This window comes from Urocampus carinirostris, chromosome 11, assembly GCF_059441175.1.
Source record: "Urocampus carinirostris isolate Australia breed hairy pipefish chromosome 11, RoL_Ucar_1.0, whole genome shotgun sequence".
NCBI lineage: Eukaryota > Metazoa > Chordata > Actinopteri > Syngnathiformes > Syngnathidae > Urocampus > Urocampus carinirostris.
Genome location: NC_142359.1, coordinates 13146845 through 13173267, shown reverse-complemented (window position 1 = coordinate 13173267; position 26423 = coordinate 13146845). Strand labels below are relative to the sequence as shown.

Sequence of the window (26423 nt, the reverse complement as noted above, 5' to 3'; positions counted from 1 at the left end):
TCAGCCAACACAATGCTTGAAATAAACAAGGTCATGTTACCAATGTTAAGTTGGGTCATCATCCATCAAACATTGATAAATGTGTTGGACTAAAGTGGGTCACGGGAAGGGTCAAGTGATGTTAGGGTGTGTGTGCAACCGCTCCAATCAAAACAACGTCAGTCTCCTCATCACAGCCGTCCCCTGGTGCATGTTTCAAGTACTGCATCCACAAAGAAGATCAAATCCAGATGTTTCACAATTTTAGCACCATCAGGAGTCAAACCTAAGTTAGTACGACAGCAAACCCCTAATTTATTTGTTTTGAAAATCTTGTTTGCAAGATTCTGTATGTGTGAAAATGTAATCACATACCATAGTTTTTGCCATCATTTCAAATTGTTCTACAATACAGTACATTTTTTGTACGGGACTTTTATATATATATATATATATATATATATATATATACACACTACTATGTGTAATATGTCATAATAAACACTAAATTCACTGCAAGCGGGGAAAGAATAAAGAAAGATTTGAAAATAATTGTTTTGTTTATTTGGTAAATAATATAAACTTATTTTAGGCAAATTATCTTTGCTCCTATTCTAAAGAGTCTTGCTGTGAGTAAATAGGTACCGTGATGTGTTTGTAAGGTTTATTATCGAATAATAATGGAAATGGTTACCATTAATAAGGGGAGTAAAAAGACCTCTTTCCAGCCAGCCTGCGTCCTCACCCCTTCAGCACAGGATATGTGCGCATTGTTGACCCAAAGCAGCGGGAGCAGTAGTGCAAGTTTGAATAGAGCGAAAGAAGAATTGGATGTTGAGTTGCGCTTTTAGAGTCACAATTTGCAAAAACAACACACCCAGCTGTTGTGTGTATGAGTGCATTTTAACACAATTTAACACTTTTTTGTGTGGCTGCAAGCCATTAAAAGAACTGACTGGAGCAAGGACATTATAGGCCAGGGGTCGGGAACCTATGGCTCGCGAGCCATATATGGCTCTTTCTATGAGTATCTGTGGCTCAGAGACCAATTTGATTGCATGCAAAATTTATCCATCTTGTTCAAAACCGCAATTGTCTATCCTATTCAGGTACACGTAAAGCCAAACCAAAGCTAAATTTGAAGGTAACATTTCGCAGTATATATAGGGCACGTTTTTCACTACAATTTACAGTCAAGGTGTCACACAAAAAATGGGGGAAAAAAACTCGTTTTGGCTGTACAACGCTAAAGAATCCTTTATTTAAAAGTTCACTATATAATGTGTGTTCAGTGTTCAGATACTTTATGATGAATCCACAGAACTGTAAATACGCCAAAACACCGGAAGAGAACTTAGTCATTTGATTGGGTGAGTGGGAGGGATGGGTGGAGCTATGCAAAAAGTACAAGCATTCCCTCCCATCTCTCGCCAAAGGTCAGCACATAAGGCTCCCTATTCTCAGAATGTTGTGACGTTTTTACAAAATAAATGCTTGCATCTGGTTTTGAAACCAATATGTATGAAAAAAAAGGTCAAAAGGAGTTTAACCGATCTTGAGTAATTGCAAGAAAGAGACAAGTTTAAAGTGGTCTGTTTGTTGAATTTGGGACAGGGGCTCTGGCATTATTCTCTTTTCATAATTTTTATCAAATCATCAAAAATAAATGTGCTGAAGACTAAGCTTTTGTCTGGGGCGCCGGTTTAACAATTTAGTAAATTTGTCTCATAATATATGGTGTGGCTCTTTCCCAAAATAAAATTAATATTTTTTGCTTTTATGGCTCTTTGAGTCAAAAAGGTTCCCGACCCCTGTTATAGGCCATGTACGCGTTTGCGGTGCACATTTCATATCTGGTAATTCATTGTGGCGATCCGGTTTAGATTTACTTGAATGCCGAAGTAGGTCTAAGTAGTAAAAGTGTCGGGGGAATGTTAGGTGGTTGGTACCGATGTCTAATATACACTGTAAGTTTGCTTCTACTGGTGCTAGCTAGCAGATCTTTTATAATAATAATGGTTATAACAATCCGTTATAACAATAATAATAACATTATTAAAACCCATAAGAACAGAAGATTTATTTTCTGGTCCACACAAAAGTTGCACAAAGAGGCTCACACAATCTATGTGTAGTGCCGTTTTCTGTTGTTGTTAAATTTAATTAACACTTTTTTTCTCATTTGAGATGTTGTTTTCTTCGAATCACGATATTTTCCTCTCAATCGGCTGGAATAAATTGACAGGTATTCGACTGTTCTGACTCAATAATGCGCGCGCAGCTTGTATACGTCACACTTGTTTACAAACATGAAAAGGGCTTTATTGGCTGAGGTTGTCATGTATATAATCACTAAAACAAAACTGTAAAGCAGTGTTGCAAAGTAGGGCAACAACTACTAGTAAAATATTCACGTGGTCAATAATTTACGAACTGCATTGATTAAAAATAGCACAAGTATAAGAGGTATTTTTGTTTACTTACCGTGAGTGAATGGAGCAAGGGGAGGAACCTGTAGAAGATAGTGACCAATTGTTTTGCGCCTTCAAGTTGATTGACGTCTTTACTGACCAATGAACGAAAATTCCTGCTGAACAAACGGGACACCACACAAGACTCGCCTTCCCTTGAAAACTAAACTGTCCTTTTTCGCTTTAAGGCCAGAAAACTGTCAAAAAATACATGAGTATTTTGAAAAACATTGAACTTTAACACGGTGTGGCATACAGGAGCAGAGACGATCGTTTGTTCTATTGGATTTGCTTCACGTCTTAAGCCCAAAATGTTCGGTAAGTCTGCTTTGTCTTCTTGTGAGAAGTCATTAAGAACTTTGCCACAAAAATAGTGAGATATAATTAATATACTGTACAATTAGTACTCCCTTCTTATGACTGCATTGGAATTCCTTTCACAATCTCGCTCTCGCCCCGCATGTGCACGCGTGGCTGTCACCCGCAAACCCGACTTTTGTGAAATAGTATTAGTTTTTGCATCTGTATTGTTTATTCTGATATAAAATCAAATGTGATTGCAGAGGTTTTGAAGCACTGCTGAGGGTTTACGAAGCCACGCAAGCATTTGTTTTTGGTGTGTGTAATGCCGCCTTCAGGCTACCTCGGAATTTTAGTCAACCATGGGGCACAGGCGTCTGTCTTGTTAAAAACGTTCTCATTTAAAAAATGGTTGGTCGTATGAAAAATCAAGATAATGATGATGAAAAATCAGTGCACTCAAAGACAAGAATTAGTGCACGTTCTCGCCGTATAAATCCACTACAAAAATAAGCATCACAGGAGCAGATTAGCGTTACGTCACACAACGGGGTTCCGGTTTCGACACATTTTTAGTTTTTCAAAAAAATAATCGATGATACACATAAACACTAACTTTTTTATAGCAGGTCCCCTATAAAGCGTCAAGGATTTACTTTACAGTGTTTAAATGAGCGTTCAAGTACTTTAGAACGGAACGCAAACGCACCGCGAAGAAAAAGCATGTTGGCTCACATGCTGCATTCAAGATATACTCGACACCCTCGTAAATTATAAATATCAACATTCCCCCGTATTTTATACGTTTTTCGATCATTTCAAATTGTTTACGCCGTATATTTTTAGTACGGAGATTTTTTTTTAAAGACCAATGTCGTCCTGCCCATTTCGGCTACCAAGCAGATCGTCTCGGTCACTGGTGTCAGACGACAACGTCGTCGTAGATTGATAATAAAGGTGAATTCTAATAGGTAACACTATATTTACTGCAAGTGGGGAAAAAACTTGAGAGATGCTAAAATAATTCTTAGTGTTGTTTATTTGGTAAATCAACATGCTTACAGAAATTATGTCTTTATTCTACTTAGTTATTCTTGCTGTGAGTAAATAGGTGCTGCGTTGTGTATGTAAGGTTTATTATCGCCAAGAAAGAGAATTACAATCTATAATTGACCCCTTTCCTTGTTTGTAAACAAGTGTGACGTAGCCAAGCATTGTTGAGGCAGAAGAGCGGAATTGATGTCAGTTTATAGCAGCCAAATGAGATGACCAGTTTATATTTACAGTAACTTAGTGAATGCATAAATCAAACATTAGATTATTTTTCTTGGCTTGCACCCATCTTAAATACATCGTTGGTGTTGGTGGGATCAATAAGGATAAAGATAATGACCATAAATCAATAAAAATACTTAATATACTAATGTATTATTATTAAATATATCTTGTATACAGTATAAAATATCGATAATGTTAAGAAAATTATTATTGTAATTACTATTATGGGAAGCACAACGGCACAGTGGTTAGCGCGTGTGCGACACGAGGTCATGAGATCGAACCTCCTGTGTGGAGTTTGCATGTTCACCCCGTGCTTGAGTGTGTTTCCTCCGGGCACTCCGGTTTACTCCCACATTCCAAAAACATGCATGTCAGGTTAATTGGCCGCTCCAAAATTGTCCCTAGGTGTGAATGAGCGAGCGAATTGTCTGTCCCTAGGTGTGACTGCGACTGGCTGGCAAGCAATTCAGGGTGTGTTCTGCCCACTGCCCGAAGATACCTGGGATGGGCTCCAGCACCCCCGCGACCCTACTGAGGATAAGCCGTGCAGATAATGGATGGATAGATTACTATTGTAAAAGGTCTACTAGCTAGCACTAGTAGTAGCAAACGTGCATACTATATATATAATAAGCATAGGTATGGAACATTTAGCATTTTCCTGACCCTTATAATAATAATAATAATAATAATAATAATAATAATAATTTCCTTGTATTGTCATTCTGTGTAACAATGTACACAGAACGAAATGTCGATTGCACCTGACCCGTTGTAGCGAGCCGATGCAGCCGCAGCCAACATAGGGAGCCGCCGACCACTTTTTAAGTCTTAGGAATGACTCGGCCGGGGCGCGAACCACCGACCTTATCATCCTTACAACTTATTAGAGCATTCGGCATTCAAGTAAATCCAAACAAGATGGCCATGATAAATTACCTGGTGTTAAATGGGCTCCGTAAACACGGATATGCCTGATGATGCCTTCGGTCCAGTCGGTTTTTGTAAAGGCTTGCATCCACAGGCTCCTATGGTGCTTTTGAAAAGTCCTGTTTCCTCTGGGAGTTGAAAAGAATTATGTTCCTTAAAATAGCGATCTCTGCACTTAAAATACTCCACCTGGCGGAGTAAAGGCCCACATTAAACCACACCCCCCACATTGCACATTATCGCATTTTTATTGCAGTGTGTATTCCGTATAGCACTATCTAGATACTCTATATAACACGCTACATTGGGTATTAACACGTCACATTGGGTATTTGTGTATTGTATTCTTTTTTCTTTATTATTGTTTTGTTCTCCAGCGCAGGGATGCTGCTGGAAGTGTGAACTTCCCTGCGGGGATGAATAAAGTATCTATCTATCTATCTATCTATCTATCTATCTATCTATCTATCTATCTATCTATCTATCTATCTATCTATACACAACAGCTGGACATGTATTTTTTTAAAAAAATTGTGACTCAAAAAACACGACTCAACATACAAATCTTCTCTTCCTCCGTTCAAACTCGTACTGCCACTCCGCTGTTTTGGGTCAATGATGCACGCTCATCCTATGGGAAGGGGTCTATAAGAACTAAGAGCGATGCTGTTTGTGTTGTTTATTTGGTTAAGGAAAAACAAACTTTTGTACACAAATTAGCTTTGTTTTTATTCTACATAATAAATCCATCTTGCTTTGTGTAAGGTTTATTGCCGCCCGATAAGAGGAATTGCAACCATTAATGAAGGGAGCAATTGGCTAAGGTTGACACGTCTGGGTAAATATTTTGCTTTTTGGTAGGACAGAAGAAAGTTAGTCAAATACTAAAAGAAGAATCGCCACTCAATTTAGTTGTAGTAGTATAAAGGCACAAAAGAAATACAAAATAAAGCGTAAATAGTATCCATTTTCACAAAGCGCGTCAAACTCGATACAGATCACGTGATAACCATCACTCTCGCTAGCAAGGCGGCTAACAAGATTTAGCTAACAAGCGCACCATTGCTTTGCCGCACTGAAATCCGGACGGAAGCAACTCTCAACGCTCAGTCACACAACCGACGTTTGGCACGTCAAGCTTGGAATCGCACTTAAAAAGCACGATGCCAGGTAACCTACCGACTTTAAAATGTCGAAACTACGTGCTTTTGATTGTCTTTTTTTGGTTCGTGTAAACACGAACCCGTAGCGCTGCCTTGTTTTTGTTGACCTGCCTCGATGATGCTGCCATGCCGTTAGCATCGTGCTAACACCTATCGGACCTCTCGCCTATTGTTTGCCTAGCGCAGCGATCGGGTTTGGGCTGCGATTGCTTCGAGGTTTCGGTGACTTTAGATGGATAGCGATGCGTGCATTTGAGTAGCCACACGCTGTCATTTCAACCGAGCCTTTTGTTTGTTGATCGGACGGCGGCCGTCTTGAGGCCTGCTCGTTGACAGCCCCGTACACCTTAGCGGCTACTTGCAATGAGCCTATTAGCGCAGAAGAAGGCTGTGCAATCCCTGAAGCAACTTTGCAGGTAGGCCCGGGCAAGCACCTGCATTAGCCCCGTTAGCCTTGTACATCTGCTAGCAGGCAGAAAGCCACGACGACGTCCGCGTTACATAACCCGTTATGAAGACTTGGATGCTAATATGCGCGACGAAGGCGTCTGTTATGCACCAATTGAACTCAACACCCACCTCCCGACACCACCGTGACCTCGATTTCCAATGTGTTGAGCGACTTTTATTTCGGCTCGTCTTGTACATCATTATTGCACGAATGCAGACTTCGGCCCCGAGATGCAGCATTTTGAATGCAGCGTCCGATCGTTTTAGTACACGTTGATTTGCAAGGTAAACAGACCGTTGTTGACACAAGTGCACGTTTTTTTTTGCAAACTAGTGTATGCAGATCGACGTGTTCTGTTTGTCTTGATATATTTTAGGCAGAGATAAACAACTCGAGAAATGTACCTTGCCACCTCGTTACACAGCAAACTGTTGATAAGACATATCTACTCTTTTGTGGAAACTGATGGGCCAGGGCCTAAAAGTGCAAGGATGTCAAACTGAATTTGGCTCTGGGTCTGGATCCAGACTTTCTCTGGCCGGTTGGATTGACTAAAGTCAAGTCATATTTATTTACATAGCCCTTAAAGACAAAGGCTACACAGACTATTATTGAAGTAATCTTGTTTATCATAGAGAAAGCAACAAAACTACTGATAATGATGCAGCTGAGTACCAACAGTTCCTTCTAAGCTACATGTGGCCCGCCACATCGTTTTAAGAAGCCGGCGAGAGGTTAAAATGTTTTTGCGGCTCCTTATTCTCAAGGCTTAGTCTTCAGAAAACCAGGCCTTTATTAGCGTTAAAATGTCTAAAATCCAAATTTCAGAAGTCTTAAAAATTTTAACACACTAATAAGATTGGTTTGAAAAAAAAAGTATTATTTGCCATTTGTCTGTTTTAATAATTCACTCTTTTCCCCCTTCATGGCAACATAGTGTGACCACAATAGAACTATCAAAACAGTGATGTGGTTTCAGTTGGGCCTTTCAGAGCAGATGCATGTCATAGGTCTACCCACAATACACCTAGCAACTGGTATCAGAGACGTTTACTACGGACCATGGGAAAGTAAAACATTATTTAGGGGCTAAAAGCTGTGCCAGGTAATGTGTAGGAGGGACAATATATGTTTTTGTTGCAATTGTTTTATTTTTTTGTCGACTTGGTCTTAAATTTGATTTTAAAAGGCATTAAAAAAGTCTTAAATCTCGAATGTAATTTGGCGTAATCTGTAGGAACCCTGAAAACGGGTCCAGAGAGTGCTTTCACCATAACTGACAAATTACAGTAACCTACACTACATTTTACAATCTTTGATAACAAACAATCCTTTCTTAACACAACATATATGTTCACAAACAATGGACATAAAAGATTACAATGTATAGCATGAAATGCGTTAACCGGTATATTCAGTGATCAGAATGGAGATTTTCATTTTCAGCTGAAATAGCCAGGGTCCAGGAATAAAGCAGGGCGGATTCTGATCCCTGTATATTTTAACAGTTGCACGAATGCAAAAATACAGGATCTATCAACGTGAATATCCTCTTTAAATAATTATTTATAAAAATATTTATATTTTATGTAACATGTGGTTCACCTAGATCAGGGCTTGGCAATCCAAAATGCCGAAAGAGCCATATCCGCAAAAAAAAAAAAAAAAGTTTCGTGCTGCAAAAAAACTATAAATGAGCCTTAAGAAAGGCAAGACACACTTTATTGGAAATTTTTAAGAATGTTCGTGTCATCTTTGAACTCCTACAGAAACCGTATTGTTTTCCATTATCAATCATTTTTGAAATGGTGCCACACACTCAGATGCATGTGGCTCCAGAGGCGCTTGTTGCTTAGCCCCGGCCTAGATGGAGCTGACATGCTTGTCCGCCATCTTGCTGCTAAGGGTACCCACAAAAAAAAACCTTGTGAAAGGCTGGGCAAGAAAAATGTTGCGGTTTGGTCACTTTGAGTCTCCGTAGATTGTATTCTTTCTTGTGCTTTGTAACACTTGTTTTCAGTTGGACTACACAGTACAGCAACATCTACTGGTCAAATAATACTAAATGCAGCTAATTGGGTATTAAAGGGAGTATTATTACTTGAAGGGGTTTTGGTTTTGCTGGTCATTTAGTTTTATAAAAAATGAGAATATATTTTCCTACCTCCGGTTTAAACTGCACAATCCTTCAAATTAATATATTTGATAAGTTTTTTTTTTTTCTTTATTTTGGGTTGGTGGGTTCCTTAAGTATGACCAGTTGAGACCACTTCTCTAAAGGAAATACAATATGACCACGCACCGTAGCATCCAAAATGATGGTTCCAAGCTTCATTTCACGACCTTGACTTTGCGACCCTGTCCTCTGGTGCAGAGCCAGCTGAAATGAGCGGTCCTGAAGTAGCCAAAACACCCGGTGGAGGTCCGCCAGGGAAGGAGGGCAAAGAACCGGTGGCTAACGGGCACGCAGGTGACAGCAACGACTCCAACCCGTTTGCTGAATACATGTGGATGGAGAATGAGGAAGAATATAACAGACAGGTTTGTGTCCCGACCATGTCAAGTTACCGGTTTTTCTGGACTATAAGGCGCACCCAAAGACAACAAATTAGCCAGAAATTTGAAGGCGTGCCTTATAGATGAATCGAGAATGTGTTACCATGTTTTTGAATTTATTGATTGGCCGATAAATAGCATCGCTTACCACATTTGCAGAGTGATTGTGGAAACGGGGATCGAACGTGATAGCGATGGTAACGGCACGGATTTCTAACCATCAGGCCGCTAGGGACCTAGATAGGTGTTCATTATTGCATACGTTTGAATTAAACGAATCAAATCTAGATATCGGTTTTGGTTTGGTTTGAACAATTTTGTTGACACTATTAACAGCAAATAAACAATGCGAGGTTTGAACAATTTTTCTCGACAATCTTAACAGCAATAAAGCATATTCACAATTTCGTTTTATCTGACAATATGACGTTTTAACAATTTTTTTCGACATTTTTAACAGCAATTATACACACAATTTCATTATATCATATCCCAACAATGAGTTTTTAGCGACACTTTTAACAGCAATTAAATACTTCTTGGTTTGGTTTATTTGGTTTTTAGCAAATAAACAATGTGAGGTTTGAACATTTTTTCTCGACAATCTCAACAGCAATTGAGCATATTCACAATTTCGTGACGTTTTATGGAGATAGCCAGTTTTCATAGACCACTAGGTATACTGAGGACACATGAAAAGGAGTTAGTTCTTAACTCATTATCACACTGTTTTTAGTCATGGTGCCAGATATGTTAGTGAGAATGTTAGTTCACGTTCTCAGCTCAAACTCAGCATTGCAAGTGTTTTAAATACGTGCAGTAATGTGTTTTTTTTTTATATATATATATATATACTTTTTGGCTAACCAAATTACTTTCCACGATGCAGTTTTCTTCATTCACTTCAGAACGACTGAATTACTACCCACTATGTCTTTATCGTCATCCAGTTAAGCATATCATGCATTTTGTAAAGACTTTGAAAGTCAGCTGTATCACTGACTGGTTTAAAGTTCGACAATATTTTCATGGCCAGCCCAATAATAACTAACAATTTGGCACCGTGACATAAAATAGGGCATGAAAACGGGTCAGCGTTTAAAAAGGTGAGAAGGGTGTGGATGAAATACAGTATTAACTTGTGTATAAAGCGCACCTCTTTTTTATTTATTTTTTTATGAAAAAAAAAAATCTGCATAATTTATTTTGACTCTTTAAGCGTTTTGAATAAATGCAGGATGATTCTAATCAATTATTGACAAAGATGAATACAATACTATCTCACATAAATAGTACTTGTTTAATGTCCTTCAAAGTCAGTTTCACAAATCAGATACACCACAAAGTTTTCCTTTTTGTGCTTTTTTTTGTTTGTTTATATCTTTCAGGACAACTTTTTCTTTCCTTCTCTAACCTTCATCCCTGGCACTATGAACAAAAGTAGTGTGATAATAGGGTAAAATGGAATGCGCGTTGAACATGAATAAATACAGTACTCCTGCTCGCGCTAACTAAACCGATTTTAATTCAGAAGCACCTCAAAAAATGCCCGATTAATTCTGGGAAAACCCACAAATCTTCCCCTCCCCACCTCAAAACATTTTGTCCTCTGATCTATACAGTTCACGTAGATCACCCGGTGAATCTTTTTTGAAGGTGAGAGATTTTTCATGGCTAAAAAATAGTTTGGTTGAACCGAATGCCCTTCATGTGTCGTTTGTGTCCCCTGGGGTTTAGTGGATGGGATCTGGCGCACACTGCCGTGACCAGGGTTCGATTCTCATTGCATTCATTTTGATGAAATTATATATATATATATATATATATATATATATATATATATACATAAATAATGTGTATGTATGTGATCAGTGGTATGTGCAAATTTGGCAGTTGTTGGTGCTACCCTAGACCATACAGTAGTTTTAAATCCATGCGCCTAATAGTCCAGTGCGCCTTATATAAAAATATATATTACCAAATACTATTTTTTTTGGGGGGGGGGGTGTCAAGCTGGTTCACCTTTATAGTGCAGAAAATATGATTATACAGTACTCTAAACGTGCTTTCCTTCAAATGTTGGGCAGCTTTAACGCTGATGGCTCTATTCATAATTAAAAATACAAATATCCACTGACTCGTTCTGATGCAGGTGGAAGAGGAGTTGCTGGAGCAAGATTTCCTAGACCGCTGCTTCCAGGAGATGATGGAGGAAGAAGACCAGCACTGGTTCATCCCGTCGCGTGATCTCAACAATCAGGGCGTGGAACAACTGCAGCAGCAACTCAACGGCCTCTCTGTCAACGAACACCACAACAATCTGGAGGAACTGGCGGTGAGAATCGAATAGGGTGGTTAGGCGTAAAAGTCATCGTTTTTATGTAGCCCGGGAGACGACGCTGAGAGAAGCACTAGAGAAAAAGAGTATCCATAGCTTGAAGTTTTAAATAAATCCAATGAACGTTTTCAAAGCCAGGAGCCACTCTCAAGACACCCACTGTAACTGTAGTTTCTGATGACCATTGATCAACCGGAGAACGATGAGGAAACCCATTCTGATGTGGTTTCACCTCAAAAGCCACGGACATGCGGTTTAAGGCAATATGTTAAATACAAAAAATAAATAAAATAGGTCCTGAAAAGTTTAAAGAAAAATCTAACAGTAAAGTTTCCATATTCAGGTAATCATTTTCATAAAAAATAAAAATAAATAAACAGTTAAATCATTTAAATGTGTGTTTGGGCAGCACCAATTAATCGATAAAATAGATTAGAATCAATAATTAAAAGCATTAGCAAGGAAATATATTATAGATTCGTTGTTGGATCTGTGCAGCACACTCAGCACGTTGATTAAATGCATAGTAAATTGAAATTCGTTTTGACGTTGACAGACGTTGACAGACATGCTTCTAGTACCACTTAGATACAGCAGACTGCATTTTTTTGATCTGGCGACAAATTTGTAAAAGCTCTTTGGTTTGGCGTAGGGCTCCTTGAGACAGTTTTTATGAAAAAAAAGTATCTTATATATTTGCAGGTGTATAGCATACACTTGTATGTATTTTTTTTATAATTAGGCTTTTCGAAAAACACATCGATTTTTTTGTTATTATCAAATATTCTGGTGTTTTATGCACTATTATTCTCTACGTCCTAAACGGTCAAATGTAAAATGCGTCTTAATGTGATTCATCGATTAATAAAAATCTACCGATTTATTGATTTATTCATATAATCAATAGTTGCAGCCCTAGTTTGTATGCTATTTTTGCCACTTTCATTAGGTTCCTTGAGTTAAACTGCAGTCGAAATTAAAATGTTTACCTTTTTTTTTTTCTATACAAATGCACTGTTGATAAACCATAGCAAGTATATAAAGGAAACAAAAATCGAGGGGGGGATGACTTCAATCTAATCTGTCTAAATCTAATCTCATATACTTTATAAATCCCGATTTGGGTGTATTTGTATGTGACTTAGAGGCTCGGAAAATGCTTAACCGGTTCTCATGAAAATTAACACTGTTGTATGTTGGGCCTCTGTGAGTGTCTTTTGGTAGGTTTTGTCTCAAGGCACCCTCAATAAATACCCAAAAATCAGTAAATATCTGACTTTGTGGAGTCTCTAATGCACCCAGGGCGGCAAAATTGGGTAATGCAGTTCTTGACCACCCCAAGCAGCCAAATCCCATTCTATATCATCCGACTGGGCCAGTTTGCTTGTCATTTTAGAATAATCAAAATTTAATCGTAAGCCTCCAAAAAGACCTCCAGCTAAGGCACACTTTCATGCCAGTATAACCTGCAATTAAATATATTTTTTCCCCATTCTTCTTTGCAGAGGAAGAGTATGCTGAACCCCGAAGCAAAGGAGTTCGTCCCTGGGAAGAAATACTAGGAGTCCCCCTCACCCCCATGGAGCTTTCACACATGTGCACACAAACACAACACTTCTCCCAAGTTCTCAGAGACTCTTACGACCATGAGTGAGCACACTGATGATCTCCTACATGCACGCACTCACACATTTGAAGCTCCACAGTGTGTTTAGGCCCAGTTGGGGGGTGGGGGGATTTTTCTTCATTTTTTTTCCCCTTTCCTTTTTTTCCTGTTTTGTTTCTTGTAAACAGTGACATTTTGGGGGTGCGATGTTATCACATGTCCAGCCCAATAGTGGGCGCAAGTGCATTTCTGCACTAAAAAAACCATCATGGCTTCACAGAGCACGGGGCCCCCCACTGCAGTCCCCCGGCAACAGAGGCAGCTACCGCTGAGTGATGTCAGAAATTGAATCACCAGAAAAAAGTGTAAAAAATAAACTTGAAAGTTGCCCTCGCATATTTTGTGCTTCATCAAATTGGGGATAAGAGGTTAAATGTTTAAAAACCATTGTACTTTTTGGGGGGAAGTGGATGTCTCGCTGCTCTGTTAAGCTATCAGAGGCCGATCCGTTCATGCCCGTGACTTCCCATATGAGGTTACAGGGCCTACAAATTTTGTGGGATGACACTCATGTATGTAATTGTGCTGATCCAAACCAAATACCATGTGGCAAATCACATAATTTGGTGAGGATAAGCAATTTTGCTTATTTGTTCAGCATCCCGACAAGTGTCCACACTCTCGTCAGGTTCTCGATATTCTCTCCTCCAGTTTGCTTTTGTCCTACTCATTTTTCGGGGGCAGAAGGGTTTTTTTTTCTCTACTTGGTGAAGTAACCTGGGGTGTCCACTCAGCCTTGTAATAAAGAGAGCATCATTCTAAACTCCGTTATGTGGTGGACTGCATGTCCTCTTGTGTAACTTTGGCTGTCTTTAAGTAAGGAAGTTCTTCTCAGGAGCCCGATATGTTGTAAGTCATAGGAAGAAGAAAAATGCATAGGTCACAATGTCCAATCAGGTCCATTTCTTTGTTTATTTTCATACTTTAAAAAAAAGTCCGTTAATGAGTAAAAACATTTCACTTTTGACAACTGTCCATATTCAGCTTATTATGTTCGGGTCAAAGCAGAACTTTCTGGTGGTGTGGCACCCCCGGCGAAGCTGATAGGAATGTCTGCTCGGTGGGTTGTGCAACATGAAATCATTTTCGATGATTTTGTTTCTAGCTGACAGAAACCGTTAAAGAAAAGAGGTCCAAAGACACACAGAGTATTAATTTCAATAAAAATAATGAATAAAGATATTAAAAGGCAAACGGGTTTGTTGTTTCTTTATCGCATGGAGATGTTTTGTTGGTAAAAATTGAATTCAGATACAGCATTACTAAACCACTTGACAATAAATGTAACATGTTAAGCTCTGGTCTCTCGTTGACTTATAAAAATATAAAGAAATGTTATACTAAAATGTGTAGATGCTAAAAATGACTGAGAAAACCCCCTATACTGTGTTAAGCTTGAACTTTAGTAGACACTTAAAACAATGCGAGAAGCGATCAATGGCTTTTTAAACTTGCAAGGACGGGAGAAGAACTCTCAGATAAGAAAATTCAGTCCCTTAAGCTCTCCGAGCTTTCTGTTGAATCTTCAAGGTTACAAAGAACCGATCAGCCCTAAAGGGTGTGGAAATCAAAGTGTAGCCACATGTTAGCCTATAAAATCGCCTGCTAGATTTTTAAGGATGTACTGCTGCTGTGGTTTATTGTCCAATTTTCAAACCATTAACGGACAGCCTTAAGATTTTGATATAAAGGATGAAAACGTTTATACACCGTTTACCTTAGATTTCGTTACCCAAACCCTTACAAATAAAATGACATTTTGGGGTTACTATTACTCAGTAGTGAAAATGAAGTTAGTTGGTTGGGCCCGAGCCTAATTGGGCTTCAATAGCTCGATCGGAAAGGGCTGGATTTTTAAAGGCCCAATCTTACCCCATTTTGATCATTTTGAAGAGTTATTTGTAAAATAATCCTAAATGAGTCACTCTTCTGAAGGATTTACTTTCACACGGTTTTATAGAATACGGCCAGAGGTGATTCCTCGTCCCACCCGGAACACAAATACTTCAGTTGAAAGATCAGGACATATTCTTCTGGCCAAAATGGACAATATTACAATTTCACTGCTTACGATTGCAGGCGTGCCGGTAAAAGATGTCGACATTGGCTGCATAGTCCATCTTAAGAACAGCCCCCAAGCTCTGAGCTCCCAGACTTGCGCCTCCAAGAGCTGAAGACTGTTTCAATGACAGGAGGCTGTAACCATTGAAACGGTTCTTGAACTCTTTAGACAACCGTTCCTCATCCAGCACCTCAACGAAGCCTGCGAAGACACATCAAGAGGGCAGCTTTAGAACCTGTTGAGATGGCTCACAGAGCAAAATTGATGTTTTATTCTGACTCGGTTTCAGGAGCTCCCAGCTCTTCCACACTGATCCCACGCACAATATGGGCAAACCAAGGTCACCATTCAGTAGAGCCTAAGAAAGGGAGGTACCGTATTAATTTGTGTATAACGCGCAATTTTCTTTACAAAAAAAGTTTGAATGCCATTTATACTCTAGGTTTTATTGTATTTGTGCAATTATTAATCAGTTGATGTATATTGCTGGCCAATAATCACAAGACATTGATAGCAACGGGAATCGAACCCGGGTTGTAGTGGTGAGAAAGCTGAATCTTTATCCCTTGACAACAGATTTAATACCAAAAGGCATTAGACTTTATCTAATTTTTCCAGAAGTCTTGAAAGGTTGCCATTGAATGTCTCGGAAACTGATGAGGAAACATCCATCCATTATCTTCACTGCTTATCCTCAGTAGGGTCACAGGGGTGTTGGAGCCCATCCTAGTTATCTTCAGGCAGTGGGCAGGGGACACCCTGAACTGGTTGCCAGCCAGTTGCAGGGGCACACAGAGACGGACAACACATCAATTAGATAAATAAGATATTACAAACAAAATAATACAAAATGAAACAAGTTTATCATGAGCATTACCATGTTGAGGGAGTTACTGTAATAAATGTGTGCGTGTGGTGCAGTGGACAGGATAGGGCGGGAAGTTGGGAGGAGGAGTGTCGGAGATCGCATACCTGTCAACTTTTACACACCTAAGGACAATTTGGACCTGACATGCATGTTTTTGGGAATGTGGGAAGAAACGGGAGTGCCCGGAGGAAACCCACGCAGGCACGGGGAGAACATGCAAACTCCACACGGTGAGGCTGCGGTAGCTGGACTTGAACCCTGAACATCGGCACTGTGGGGCTGCGCGCTAACCACCCATTCAGAAAGCTCAATTTTTACATGTAAATTTCAATGTGAACATCACTGGTCACACATCAAGCAGATAATCAAATTCTTGCCAAACACATCCCAGCCTTACGTTGTCAACAACTGCAACAGCTTCTGTTATTCATGCTTTACTGTTTTTTTTACCATGTCGAAGAAAGCTGTCGGACCATACTTCTTAGAAAGCGCAACAGTCAATGGTGAGATGTACCTCAACATACTGGAAAACTAGTTAATGGATACATTGAGTGAAAAAGTCTGGTGACTTAATTTTTCAACAGGATGTGGCACCCCCACACTAAAGCCAAAAGGTTAGAAAGTATCTGAACACAACACTGCCTGACAGATGGATTGGACAATCTGGGCTGAAAAATGGCCACTCAGATCGCCGAATGTCACACCATGGGTTTTCTTTTTGTGGGGATTTGTGAAATGATTGGTCTGTTTGCCTCCCATTCTAAGAGACACGGATGAGTGTAAGGCACAAATAACAAGCTGTTGCAACCATTGACAATGCAATGCTGAGACGTGTTTGGCCACTTGATTGGTGTTGTGTGACCAATGGAGTTCATTTTAATCATCTTTCATCATGGCATGTAAAAAATGAGATTATAAGCTTTCGGAATTTACCAGATATGTTTTTACATCCTTGAAGCCCCAGTGTGTACTATTTGACCACTATATGGCAATATGTTGTCTGGTGCGTGCGAGGTCCAGTGCCACAGAGCACAGTGTGGTGCCTGGACGCTAGACAAACGAGGCAGCGACCTAAGTGTGGATTTCACTGTGAAAAAGAAATACAAATAGCTCAACCTATGGATTTTTTTTTCAAACCACTAGAAAGTACTACATATCACACACACTATCCCTTTAATCGTTTCCCTGATATTCAATGTTAAAATGTGCCCACAAGTTTTGAAACACCCTGCATTTGTATCTGGTACTGTAAGTAAAAATAGTGTGATGATTAGATGAAGTCTGATGCCTTTTCAAGTGTCATGTACATCACTGGTGGTCCAGTGGTTAAGATTTAGCCCGTTCACTGCCGCGACCCAGGTGCAATACCCATTGCGTCCAACTGGCAAAAAAAAGTGAAACAAAAGGTTATACTCATTTTTAGTTGTGCATTACACACAAATAAATACAGTATTAATAAAGGAAATCTTATGAACTGCAATGAAATATGCGTGTGTACGTCACCTCCTGTGCTGCAGGTAGGACGGCGCGCACGTGATAGGCTAGGACTCTTCCAGCTTGGGAGAACACGTACTGACAAAGAGCGTCTCCAGCTTGTGCACCTTGGGAACACAACCGATTATAAATGTTTACAGTGATACCTCTTCATATGAGCTCAATTCGTTCCAGGATCGTGCTCGTAGTGGAATTCCTCTTGTAACAAGTGAATTTTCTCGCACTAGATAACTAAAAACACATTCAAATAGTAATTAAACAAATAAAACTCATTTACAAGATAAATAAGATTTTATTAACAAAATCAAATGCGAGTTTATAATGAGTATTACCATGTTAAGGGAGTCGTAACAAATGTGTGCATGTTGTGCAGAGGACAGGATGGGGCGGAGGGTTGGGAAATAAAATGATCTGCATTTATATAGCGCTTTTCAAGTCAATGAAGACTTCCCAAAGCGCTTCGAGTGTAGGAGATCGCATACTTTTACATTTCGTGTGTGTTTCAAACACTTTTTGATCATTTAAAGTTGTGTATGCCATATAACACGTTGCATATGTGAAATGAAAAAAACAACAACAACAAAAAAACAACACAGATATCTTTTCTCGCCCATTTTACGCTCTATTCCAGATGGTCTCAGTCACTGGTTTCAGAGGACAAGGTCATTGTAGATTGCTAATATTGTCACGGTATTCTCTCAGGTCTGTCTTGCTGCCGCGTTGTGTTCTTAAAGCCCCGCGCACACCTAGCGCCAACCGCGCGAGACACCACTGGCGATCATCATTTTGCTTCTGGTGTATAAAACATGTTAGATATTTTTGTCGCTTGGTTGACAATTTCCTTAAGTGTGTGGGGATAATGAGAAAAACCTCGACTTGGTGAATGCGCTTTAAATACGAAACACGTCTTTGACCGGAGTTTACTTTTATCCTCAAGGAAGGGAATGGTCTGTTGAAGAGATGGGAATTCCGACTCTTTTGAGGGAACAAGCTTTTTTGGCTCGGCTCTTCAGGTTGTTTTTGTTGTTTAATCTAGATATTACAATTTATAATGCATTACTATGAATGACTTAAAAGAGGGAAAACAAAGGAAATGTAAAATATTCATACATCTACAATGACAAGTCAAGTCAAGATTATTTGTATCGTCTTTCAGCGCTTGGTAAATACTGTATTCGTAATTGCTATTTAATGATATGTTAGTTGCTATTTTGAATGTTTAAGGCTTGTATAAGTAATCTGAATTGTTTTGTACTAAAGAATAAACATTTCACAAATAATATGCTCTAAAAAGATAAATAAAGTGAGGTTTAACTTACTTTTGGGACTTGCGCTTCCAGCGGTCCTCCTCCGTGGCCGAAAAAAAGCGTTCCGACCATTTTTCAACCGCATCAAGCTTTCTTATTCCACTTACGTTTCAAAAGGCTTTGCAGCAACCATATTGAATGGATGCATGAGATAGTAAACAATAAAAACGTCAAAGTTATTAGCGTGCTAGAGATACAGTACGCATTGTTTTGATTACACACGAACCAGGAAGTGAAAGCCGGATTTCTTCTCTGTGGTGAATGCTGGGTGACCTCTCACAGCGCAACGCGTCGTAAAGAAGCACTACAGTACTATCCTCTATTCGGAAAAAGGTGCACACAATACCCAATCTAACTCGGACAAAATGTTCGTATCTACCGTTTTGTAGAAGTTGAATGGTCGTCAGTAGGGGAGCGTCTGTATACTGAAATTCGCGTGTTTAAATAAGCTCAAATAAGGAGGTACCACTGTATCATATTGCCTACCTTTCGCCAGCTTGAGGCAGAAACCAGCAAAGTGTGACTTCTGGAAGTTTCTGTAGAGGTGCGGCAGCATACCCATCAGGTTGGACACCTACGAAGAATCCCTAATCATTTTTAAAGTCAAATCAAGACTACAAGTCAAGTCATTTTTATTTGTATAGCCCCTAATCACAAAGAGTTGGGGCTGCACAGGTTATTGCACAGACTATTATTTCAGACTATTATTACACCATATCCTGATCTGAAACCAACATGAGAGCAAGGAAAAACTCAAAAACCTCAACATGAGGAAAATTAAAAAAAAAAACCTTGAGAAGGGACCACACATGTGGTAATACCCCTTTCAGAGTGCACCTGAATAAAATCCACAGGCTCAAAACTTAATTTTGTATTTGTACATGCCACACTGGATTTTAAGATGCTTAAAAAGCATAAAAATGAATGAAATCATGTAAATTTCTTGCTTTTAAAGCCCGGCGCACACCTGCCGCAAACCGAGTGGGGAATTTTCTTGTCGACGTATTTGGTTTCACAAAACAAATAAGGGTTAACCCCTACACAGGTGACGCCATTTTCAGCTGCGATTTTCTGGTTCTACTCTGTGCTGTTTACGTCATGTGTTTCGGATCATGTGACCATTCAAAATGGCGGTTACAAAGCCAAGCACATATTTACAACTGTGCCAAAAGAAAATGCAAATGAGTGCTGCTTTGTGTAGAACGTGCGCCCTATATTTCTAGAGGAGAGTGCCAACCGTACTGTGAAGAATAGTGCCAGATTGCAACTCAGACATGCATTTTTGTGTTGTTGTCATTGTTGGTTAGCACAGTATTGGACGAAATTGCATTCGCTTGTTATCATTCCTTGTCAATTAAAGGAAACTTCGGTGACCTGATATTGCCGCCCATAATACTGAAAGAGAAGTGTCGCGTTTTTAATAGATAACTTCAACTGCTGTTCGATTCCGATGTATAAATTGAAGACTTGACATCTTAGTTTTCTATCTATCTACCTTGGTCATATCCCTCAAGAGGGGTGGCTGACAGCAAGACACACACATACACTAACAAAGAAAATAAAAGGGAAATAAATAACAACAAAAAAAACACACAAAATTTTTTGGACCATGGCCAACCCAAATGCCCAAACACCAAAACAAGTTAAGCACCTCTGCACCCAAGTTGGTCATGCTTTCGTCCCTCCAGATGAAACGGGACACCAGAAAGCGGCCATGTCACTCGGGTCAGGGTGACACAACACACTCTTTTGTTCAACAGCAGGGCCCGACAGCTTTCACTGGTTTACCCCTGCCGCATCATACGGGTGCCCAGCCCATCCTTAAGACAAGTCCACAATCCTAGTATCCTTTTACAACACCTCTCCATTCCTTTCTATCACCAACAAGAGCTCTAGCTTCCATTATATTTAGACCTCTTTCCTGCAGTGCACTCATGACACCATCCATCCACGTCAATCGCGGCCTTCCTCTTGGTCTCCTTCTATTGACTTCTGCTCTGTAGAGCCTCTTCAACATTCGCTCCTCATCCATCCTCTCCATGTGTCCAAACCAACGAGTACTCTCTTATCAACACGCTTTCTCAGTTCCACGACTACTCCAAAAATATCTTAGTGAAGGGGTGACATACTGTGAGTTTGATGTAAATATTAGATAAAGTACTGTCCAACCTCCCGTTTTATGAACTAAATGAATAATGTTGGCAAAAACATGAACTTAATTCTCTCAGAGGGAGTCATAAATGTTCCCAGACGTCACTGCAATGTTTTGCATTTAAAGCGCATGCGTTGTGGAAAAGAACACGTCCTCGTTTTCTTTTGTGAATAAGCAGCACCGTATTTAAAGCTGCAGTGTTTAAAACAGGGGTCTCTAACCTTTTTCAAACTGAGAACTACTCCACAAAAGGAGGCCACCATTTAGCTTGATAACTAGCAAAAAAGGTAAAACGTTAGCTAGATTGCAGGCAAAAGAAAAGATGAAAAGCTAGCTACATAGCTTTCTAAAAAGCTTAAAAAGTAGCTTGATGGTTAGCTAGATTGGTAAACAGGTAAAAAAGCTAGCTAAAAGAGTAAAAATACATTTAAATAGCCAGATAGAAAGCTAAGAACAAAGTTAGCTAGCTAAAAAGGAGGCCAACATTGAGCTAAATAGCGAAAAAGGTAAATCACTAGTTAGATAACATGCAAAAAAAATCTAAAAAGCTAGCTAGATAGCTTGCTAAATTGCTGAAAAGGTGAGAAGATAGTCCAGCTACGAAGCTAAAAAGCTAGCTAGTTAAAAGAGTAAACAGATTTATTAGCCAGATAGAAAGGTAAAACAAAGCTCGATAGCTAGCGAGAAAGGAGCCCAAAATTTAGCTTGATAGCAAGCTAAAAGCTAAAATGTTAGCTCGATAGCAGGCAAAAAAAATGTAAACAGCTAGCTACATAGCTTCCTAAACAGCTAGAAAAAAAAGCTAGCTGGCTAAAATGCTAGCCAGATAATTGGTTTAAAAAACAGCACATTTTTTGCTCTTTGCTTTAAAAATCCCAGAAACAGGAATTCCGTTTGTTGTATTTCCTGTGAAAATAAATCAATAAAATGGCAAATGAACACATTTATTTAATACACGAATATATTTTCATTTTACCCTCTTAATTGCTTCAAATCAAACAACACTTGAATACATTTTCTTTGTCCATGAATAATAATGATAATAATAATAATAAGAATTTCCTTGTATTGTCATTCTGTGTAACAATGTACACAGAACGAAATGTCGATTGCACCTGACCCGTTGTAGCGAGCCGATGCAGCCGCAGCCAACAGAGGGCGCCGCCGACCACTTTTTAAGTCTTAGGAATGACTCGGCCGGGGCGCGAACCACCGACCTCCCAGTCTCAAAGCGGGCGCCTTACCATCTAGGCTACGCCCATGAACTGGAATTTATCTATTTGAATTTCTAAAATAATAACTTATCATGTAATTACTACATTTTAACTATGGTATTACCAGGTTAATTATTAAAAATATGGTTGAAAAGAGTCATTCAACCGATAACAAAAATACTTTTACTGAAAAATCACAATAACCTAGCACTGGTGAGCTATTTTCAGAACACCTCAACTGTCCTCCGGGGGCACCACATTGGAGACCACTGGTTTAAAATGTAGCATAAAAGTAGTTGCCGGTTGTGCGGAATTTACAGTCATTTATATTATGACAACTGTGTTTGGCTTCTTTTGAGCATACCTCACCTCAAAATACTCCTCCATGGCTCTTCTCACATAGGTTACATCATGAGGAGGTGTGGCAAGTTTGTCTCTGGCATCAAACACCGTCTTCACCGCCAAATGAGCTATCCAAAATGCTGCGAATAAAATGTTAAGAGTCACTTTCATGGCATACAGTTCTCAACATTCAACATCACGTGAAGTTATTGTATTCATATTTCCTTGATCACGGCTTACCAATTGACATTTATCGAGATTTCTGAATGTAATACTTTTTGGGGCTCAAAAACATTTATGAAACACTCCAATAGAGTAAAAGCATGAATACAATACATTTTTTTAGTCAAGTTAAGTTAAGTCCTGTTTATTTGTGACGCCCTTAATCACAAGGAGCCTCAAAGGGCTGCACAGACCACAGATTATTGCAAACTACAGACTATTATTACACCATCCCTGATCCAAAACCTACATGAGGGCAAGGAAAAACTCAAAAACCTCAACATGAGGAAAATGAAGAAACCTTGAGAAGGGACCGCACATTTTCTCCCTTTATTTCTCCTTCTATTTCTTTCTGGGGCGGCAGTAGCTCAGGAGGTAGAGCGATCGTTTTAGGATTAAGGGATCCCAGTTCGAGTCCCGGCTTGTCCGTGTTTCATGTCGAAGTGTCCTTGGGTAAGACACTGAACCCCCAATACCCCCAATAAGCAGGTTAGCGCCTTACATGGCTGCACAGATCACGGCCGCTATTGGGAAATGTGAAGCACAATGTAAAGCGCTTTGGGAAGTCATTGACTTGAAAAGCGCTATATAAATGCAGATCATTTCATTTCATTCTCTTAATTTTCATTTCTCTTTCTTTCTTTGTCTTTCTTTTTCTGTCTTGATCATTTTTGCTTCTCTTTTGCTCTATCACTCTTTCCATCTCTTTTTCTCTACCCCCATTTGTAATAAAAGTGACCTTCTTACCAGATCCTTCATCACCCATCATGTGACCCCAGCCCCCACAGCCAATCTGGGATCCGTCTGGATTTACTAATTTGCAGTTGGAGCCTGTCCCTGATATCAAGACCACGCCACCTGGTAAAAAAGACCAACCTTTACAATCCAATCATACCCTGTAGACCAGGGGTGTCTACGGGCCGGATCAGGCCAGCTAAGGGATTGAATCAGGCCCGCGAGACAACACTAAGCGAAGCGCGAGACAAAAACGAGCTGCAGGTTGAAATATGTCCACTTGATGTTGCCAAAGCAAGGTGCCTCTCACAAACGCTGTACTTGTATTTTGTTCTCTCCCTCTCTCTTTGTCCCTTTTTCTCTCAATCCATCTCTCTTTGTCTCTCTTTTTCCTCTTTCTTTGTTCCTCTGTCTCTTTCGCTCTGTGTGTATTTTTACCTTCTTTTTCTCTCTCTTCCTTTTTTACTTCTCTCTCTTTTTCTCTCTTGCTTTTCCATTCTCTCTTTCTACCCTTCTCTTTTCTCTCTATTTCTGTTTGGATTTCTTTCTTTCTCTTTCATCCCCCCCTCTCCTCGCCCCTCTCTCTCCCCCAGCCCCCTCTCTCTCCCCTGCCCCTCTGTCTCTTCCACCATCTCCCCCCTTGCTCTCTCTTCTTCTTCTCTGGGCTCTCTCTTATTTTCTTTTCTCGCTCTCTCTCTCTCTCTCTCTCTCTTTCTCTAGGCTCTCTCTAACTCTCTTATCTCTCTCTCTCCTTCTCTGGGCTCTCTTTATCTCTCTTTTCTCTCTCTCTCTCCTTCTATGGGCTCTCTATCTTTCTTTTCTCTCTCTTCTTTTCTGGGCTCTATCTCTCTTTTCTCTCTCTCTCTCTCCTCTTCTCTGGGATCTCCCTTTTTTCTCTCGCTCTCTCTCTTTCTCTTCTTCTCTGGGCTCTCTCTAACTTTCTTTTATCTCTCTCTCTCTCTCTTCTTCTCTGGGCTCTCTCTAACTCTATTTTATCTCCCTCTTACTCTCTTTTATCCCTCTCTCTTCTTCTCTGGGCTCTCTCTATCTCTCTTTTCTCTCTCTCTCATCTGCTAGTCCGTCCACCGAGAGAATGTTTGTTCTAACGTGTAGCCCCGAGTTAAAATGAGTTTGACACTCGCTTTAGACCCCATCAAGCTGTAACATTTATGATACAAAAAGCAAAGCCTGAAAGACTCAAATCATCCAAGAGAAGAGAAGGTCTTACTTACCACGATCACTAGCAGTGGCCATGGCACCAATAGCATCAGTAGTGATAAAATAATGTTGACTAAGGTTAGGAAACAAGCCTTTTATGTGAGCAATCAGTTTGTCGTTGGCATCCTTCTGCTCGCCCCCACTCAGAGACATGCCCTGCGAACATATTGTAAAACGAAAGTGAAACAAATATCACGATTCTCTGTTTGGGAAAACAGAAACTGACTAGTGAACGGAGCGGCATGCTTGGATCAAGTCCAGCCTCCACCTTGGCTCTTTCGACCATTTGGTTGATGGTTTCAATACACTTGTCCACCCCCACCAGCTGTACATATACAAATAGTGTTACCAAAGAACAAATGAATAAAGACAACTCAAACTCACCCAGTGATTGGTGGAGGGACCTTCAGTCTCTGCAAGAATTCTTCCATCATCTGCTACCAGAACCACTTTGGAGTGGGTCCCTCCACTACGGACGCAAGAATTACAGACAAGGCACTTCTCAGAAGATGCTTTTACACTGTCAAAATGACTACGGTGTCAAATACATGTCTGTGATTTTTTTTGGCGGAGAGGTTCAGCAACCATGCTGAAAAGCATACGAGAAGGTACACGGCTATCACATTCATATATTATGGCTTTGTTATATTACTGGGGGCAGCACGGCGGCGCAGTGGTCAGCGCGTGTGCGGCACAGTTCATGAGATCGAACTTCCTGTGTGGAGTTTGCATGTTCTCCCCATGCTTGTGTGGGTTTCCTCCGGGCACTCCGGTTTCCTCCCACATTCCAAAAACATGCATGTTAGGTGAATTGGATGGTCCAAATTGTCCCTAGGTGTGAATGAGCGAGCGAATTTCCTGTCTCTGTGTGCCCTGCGATTGGCTGGCAACCAGTTCAGGGTGTCCCCTGCCCACTGCCCAAAGATAGCTGGGATGGGCTCCAGTACCCCCGAGACCCTACTGAGGATAAGCGGTGCAGATAATGGATGGATGGATGGATATATTACTGGGACAAATAATGGTATGTTTTAAAGAAAATTATGGGCTACGGAATACATACAAGGTGCTCTATTTCGTGAGTCTAAAGTATTTCAGAAATATTTGTAACGGAGATGACGACATTCTAAATAAGATACAGGAGACCCAATTAATGGAGGATTGGGGGGGGAAATGTCGGAGAACGAAGGAAATTACTTCCGAAAAATAAAGACTTCAAATAATGACTACTTGACCATTGTAGATATTCCCAAACACTGAAAAGTTTTTGTCGTTGGTGTGTTTAGTTTGTTGTATGATTAAAAAGGAAGTAAAATAAAGACATTTCTTTGTGTCTTGTATTTGAAAATTGACACAAAAAACTGCTGGAAATATATTTAGAAAAGCGTTCATTTAAAATCTCACCCTTCTACGCCGCCGAACACAGTCGCCATAGTCCACTTCCTGCTTCTAGTGATGTTTGTTTGTGAACGAAAAGGCTTTATGGACCGCGACTCCTTGCTTTTTACTGCATTTCTTAGCTTGTTTACCCTGGAGTGCCATGTCTAATCTCGTCACATCAATATAGGCAATTTAATGAAATTATTTGTTTTTCTTCTTTTGTTTCGTTTTTCCCTACCATTTTTCTTTCTTTTTATTTTTTCATGTTTTCTATTCGAGTCTTTTTTTGCTATATGT

At 39.9% G+C, this 26423-nt stretch overlaps 3 protein-coding genes across 6 annotated transcripts in view; 1 reads left to right on the top strand and 2 right to left on the bottom strand.

Annotated features, from left to right (window-relative positions):
• Window positions 1–4986, bottom strand: part of hspa12b (heat shock protein family A (Hsp70) member 12B) — a 39299-nt gene extending 34313 nt beyond the window's left edge. The window contains exon 1 of one of the 2 annotated variants that reach the window (XM_088348699.1): window positions 4971–4986. The gene's annotated coding sequence lies outside the window, so the exon portion shown is untranslated. Of the gene's footprint in view, window positions 1–2463; window positions 3226–4970 lie in introns of those variants that run through there. The other variant, XM_088348697.1, reaches the window with a different exon arrangement.
• paip2b (poly(A) binding protein interacting protein 2B) lies at window positions 2581–14329 on the top strand. Of its 2 annotated transcripts, none has more exons than XM_088348703.1 (4): window positions 2581–2768; window positions 8950–9116; window positions 11284–11466; window positions 12975–14329. In XM_088348703.1, exons 1-4 carry the CDS (start codon window positions 2762–2764, stop codon window positions 13029–13031), a joined length of 414 nt encoding a protein of 137 aa, XP_088204829.1. In that variant the 5' UTR covers window positions 2581–2761; the 3' UTR covers window positions 13032–14329. The 2 variants fall into 2 exon arrangements, with proteins under 2 accessions (XP_088204829.1, XP_088204828.1); XM_088348702.1 differs by lacking the exon at window positions 2581–2768 and adding an exon at window positions 5968–6131.
• On the bottom strand, window positions 14029–26270 carry nagk (N-acetylglucosamine kinase). 2 transcript variants are annotated; one of them, XM_088348700.1, is made up of 10 exons: window positions 26151–26270; window positions 25134–25218; window positions 24976–25074; window positions 24764–24905; window positions 23544–23654; window positions 22602–22714; window positions 19353–19440; window positions 17569–17666; window positions 15477–15555; window positions 14029–15398 (listed from the first exon to the last, which is right to left on the bottom strand). In XM_088348700.1, the coding sequence occupies exons 1-10, from the start codon at window positions 26177–26179 to the stop codon at window positions 15196–15198; spliced, it is 1047 nt and encodes a 348-aa protein (XP_088204826.1). In that variant the 5' UTR covers window positions 26180–26270; the 3' UTR covers window positions 14029–15195. The 2 variants fall into 2 exon arrangements, with proteins under 2 accessions (XP_088204826.1, XP_088204827.1); XM_088348701.1 differs by lacking the exon at window positions 23544–23654.
• Between the last annotated feature and the right edge of the window lie 153 nt (window positions 26271–26423).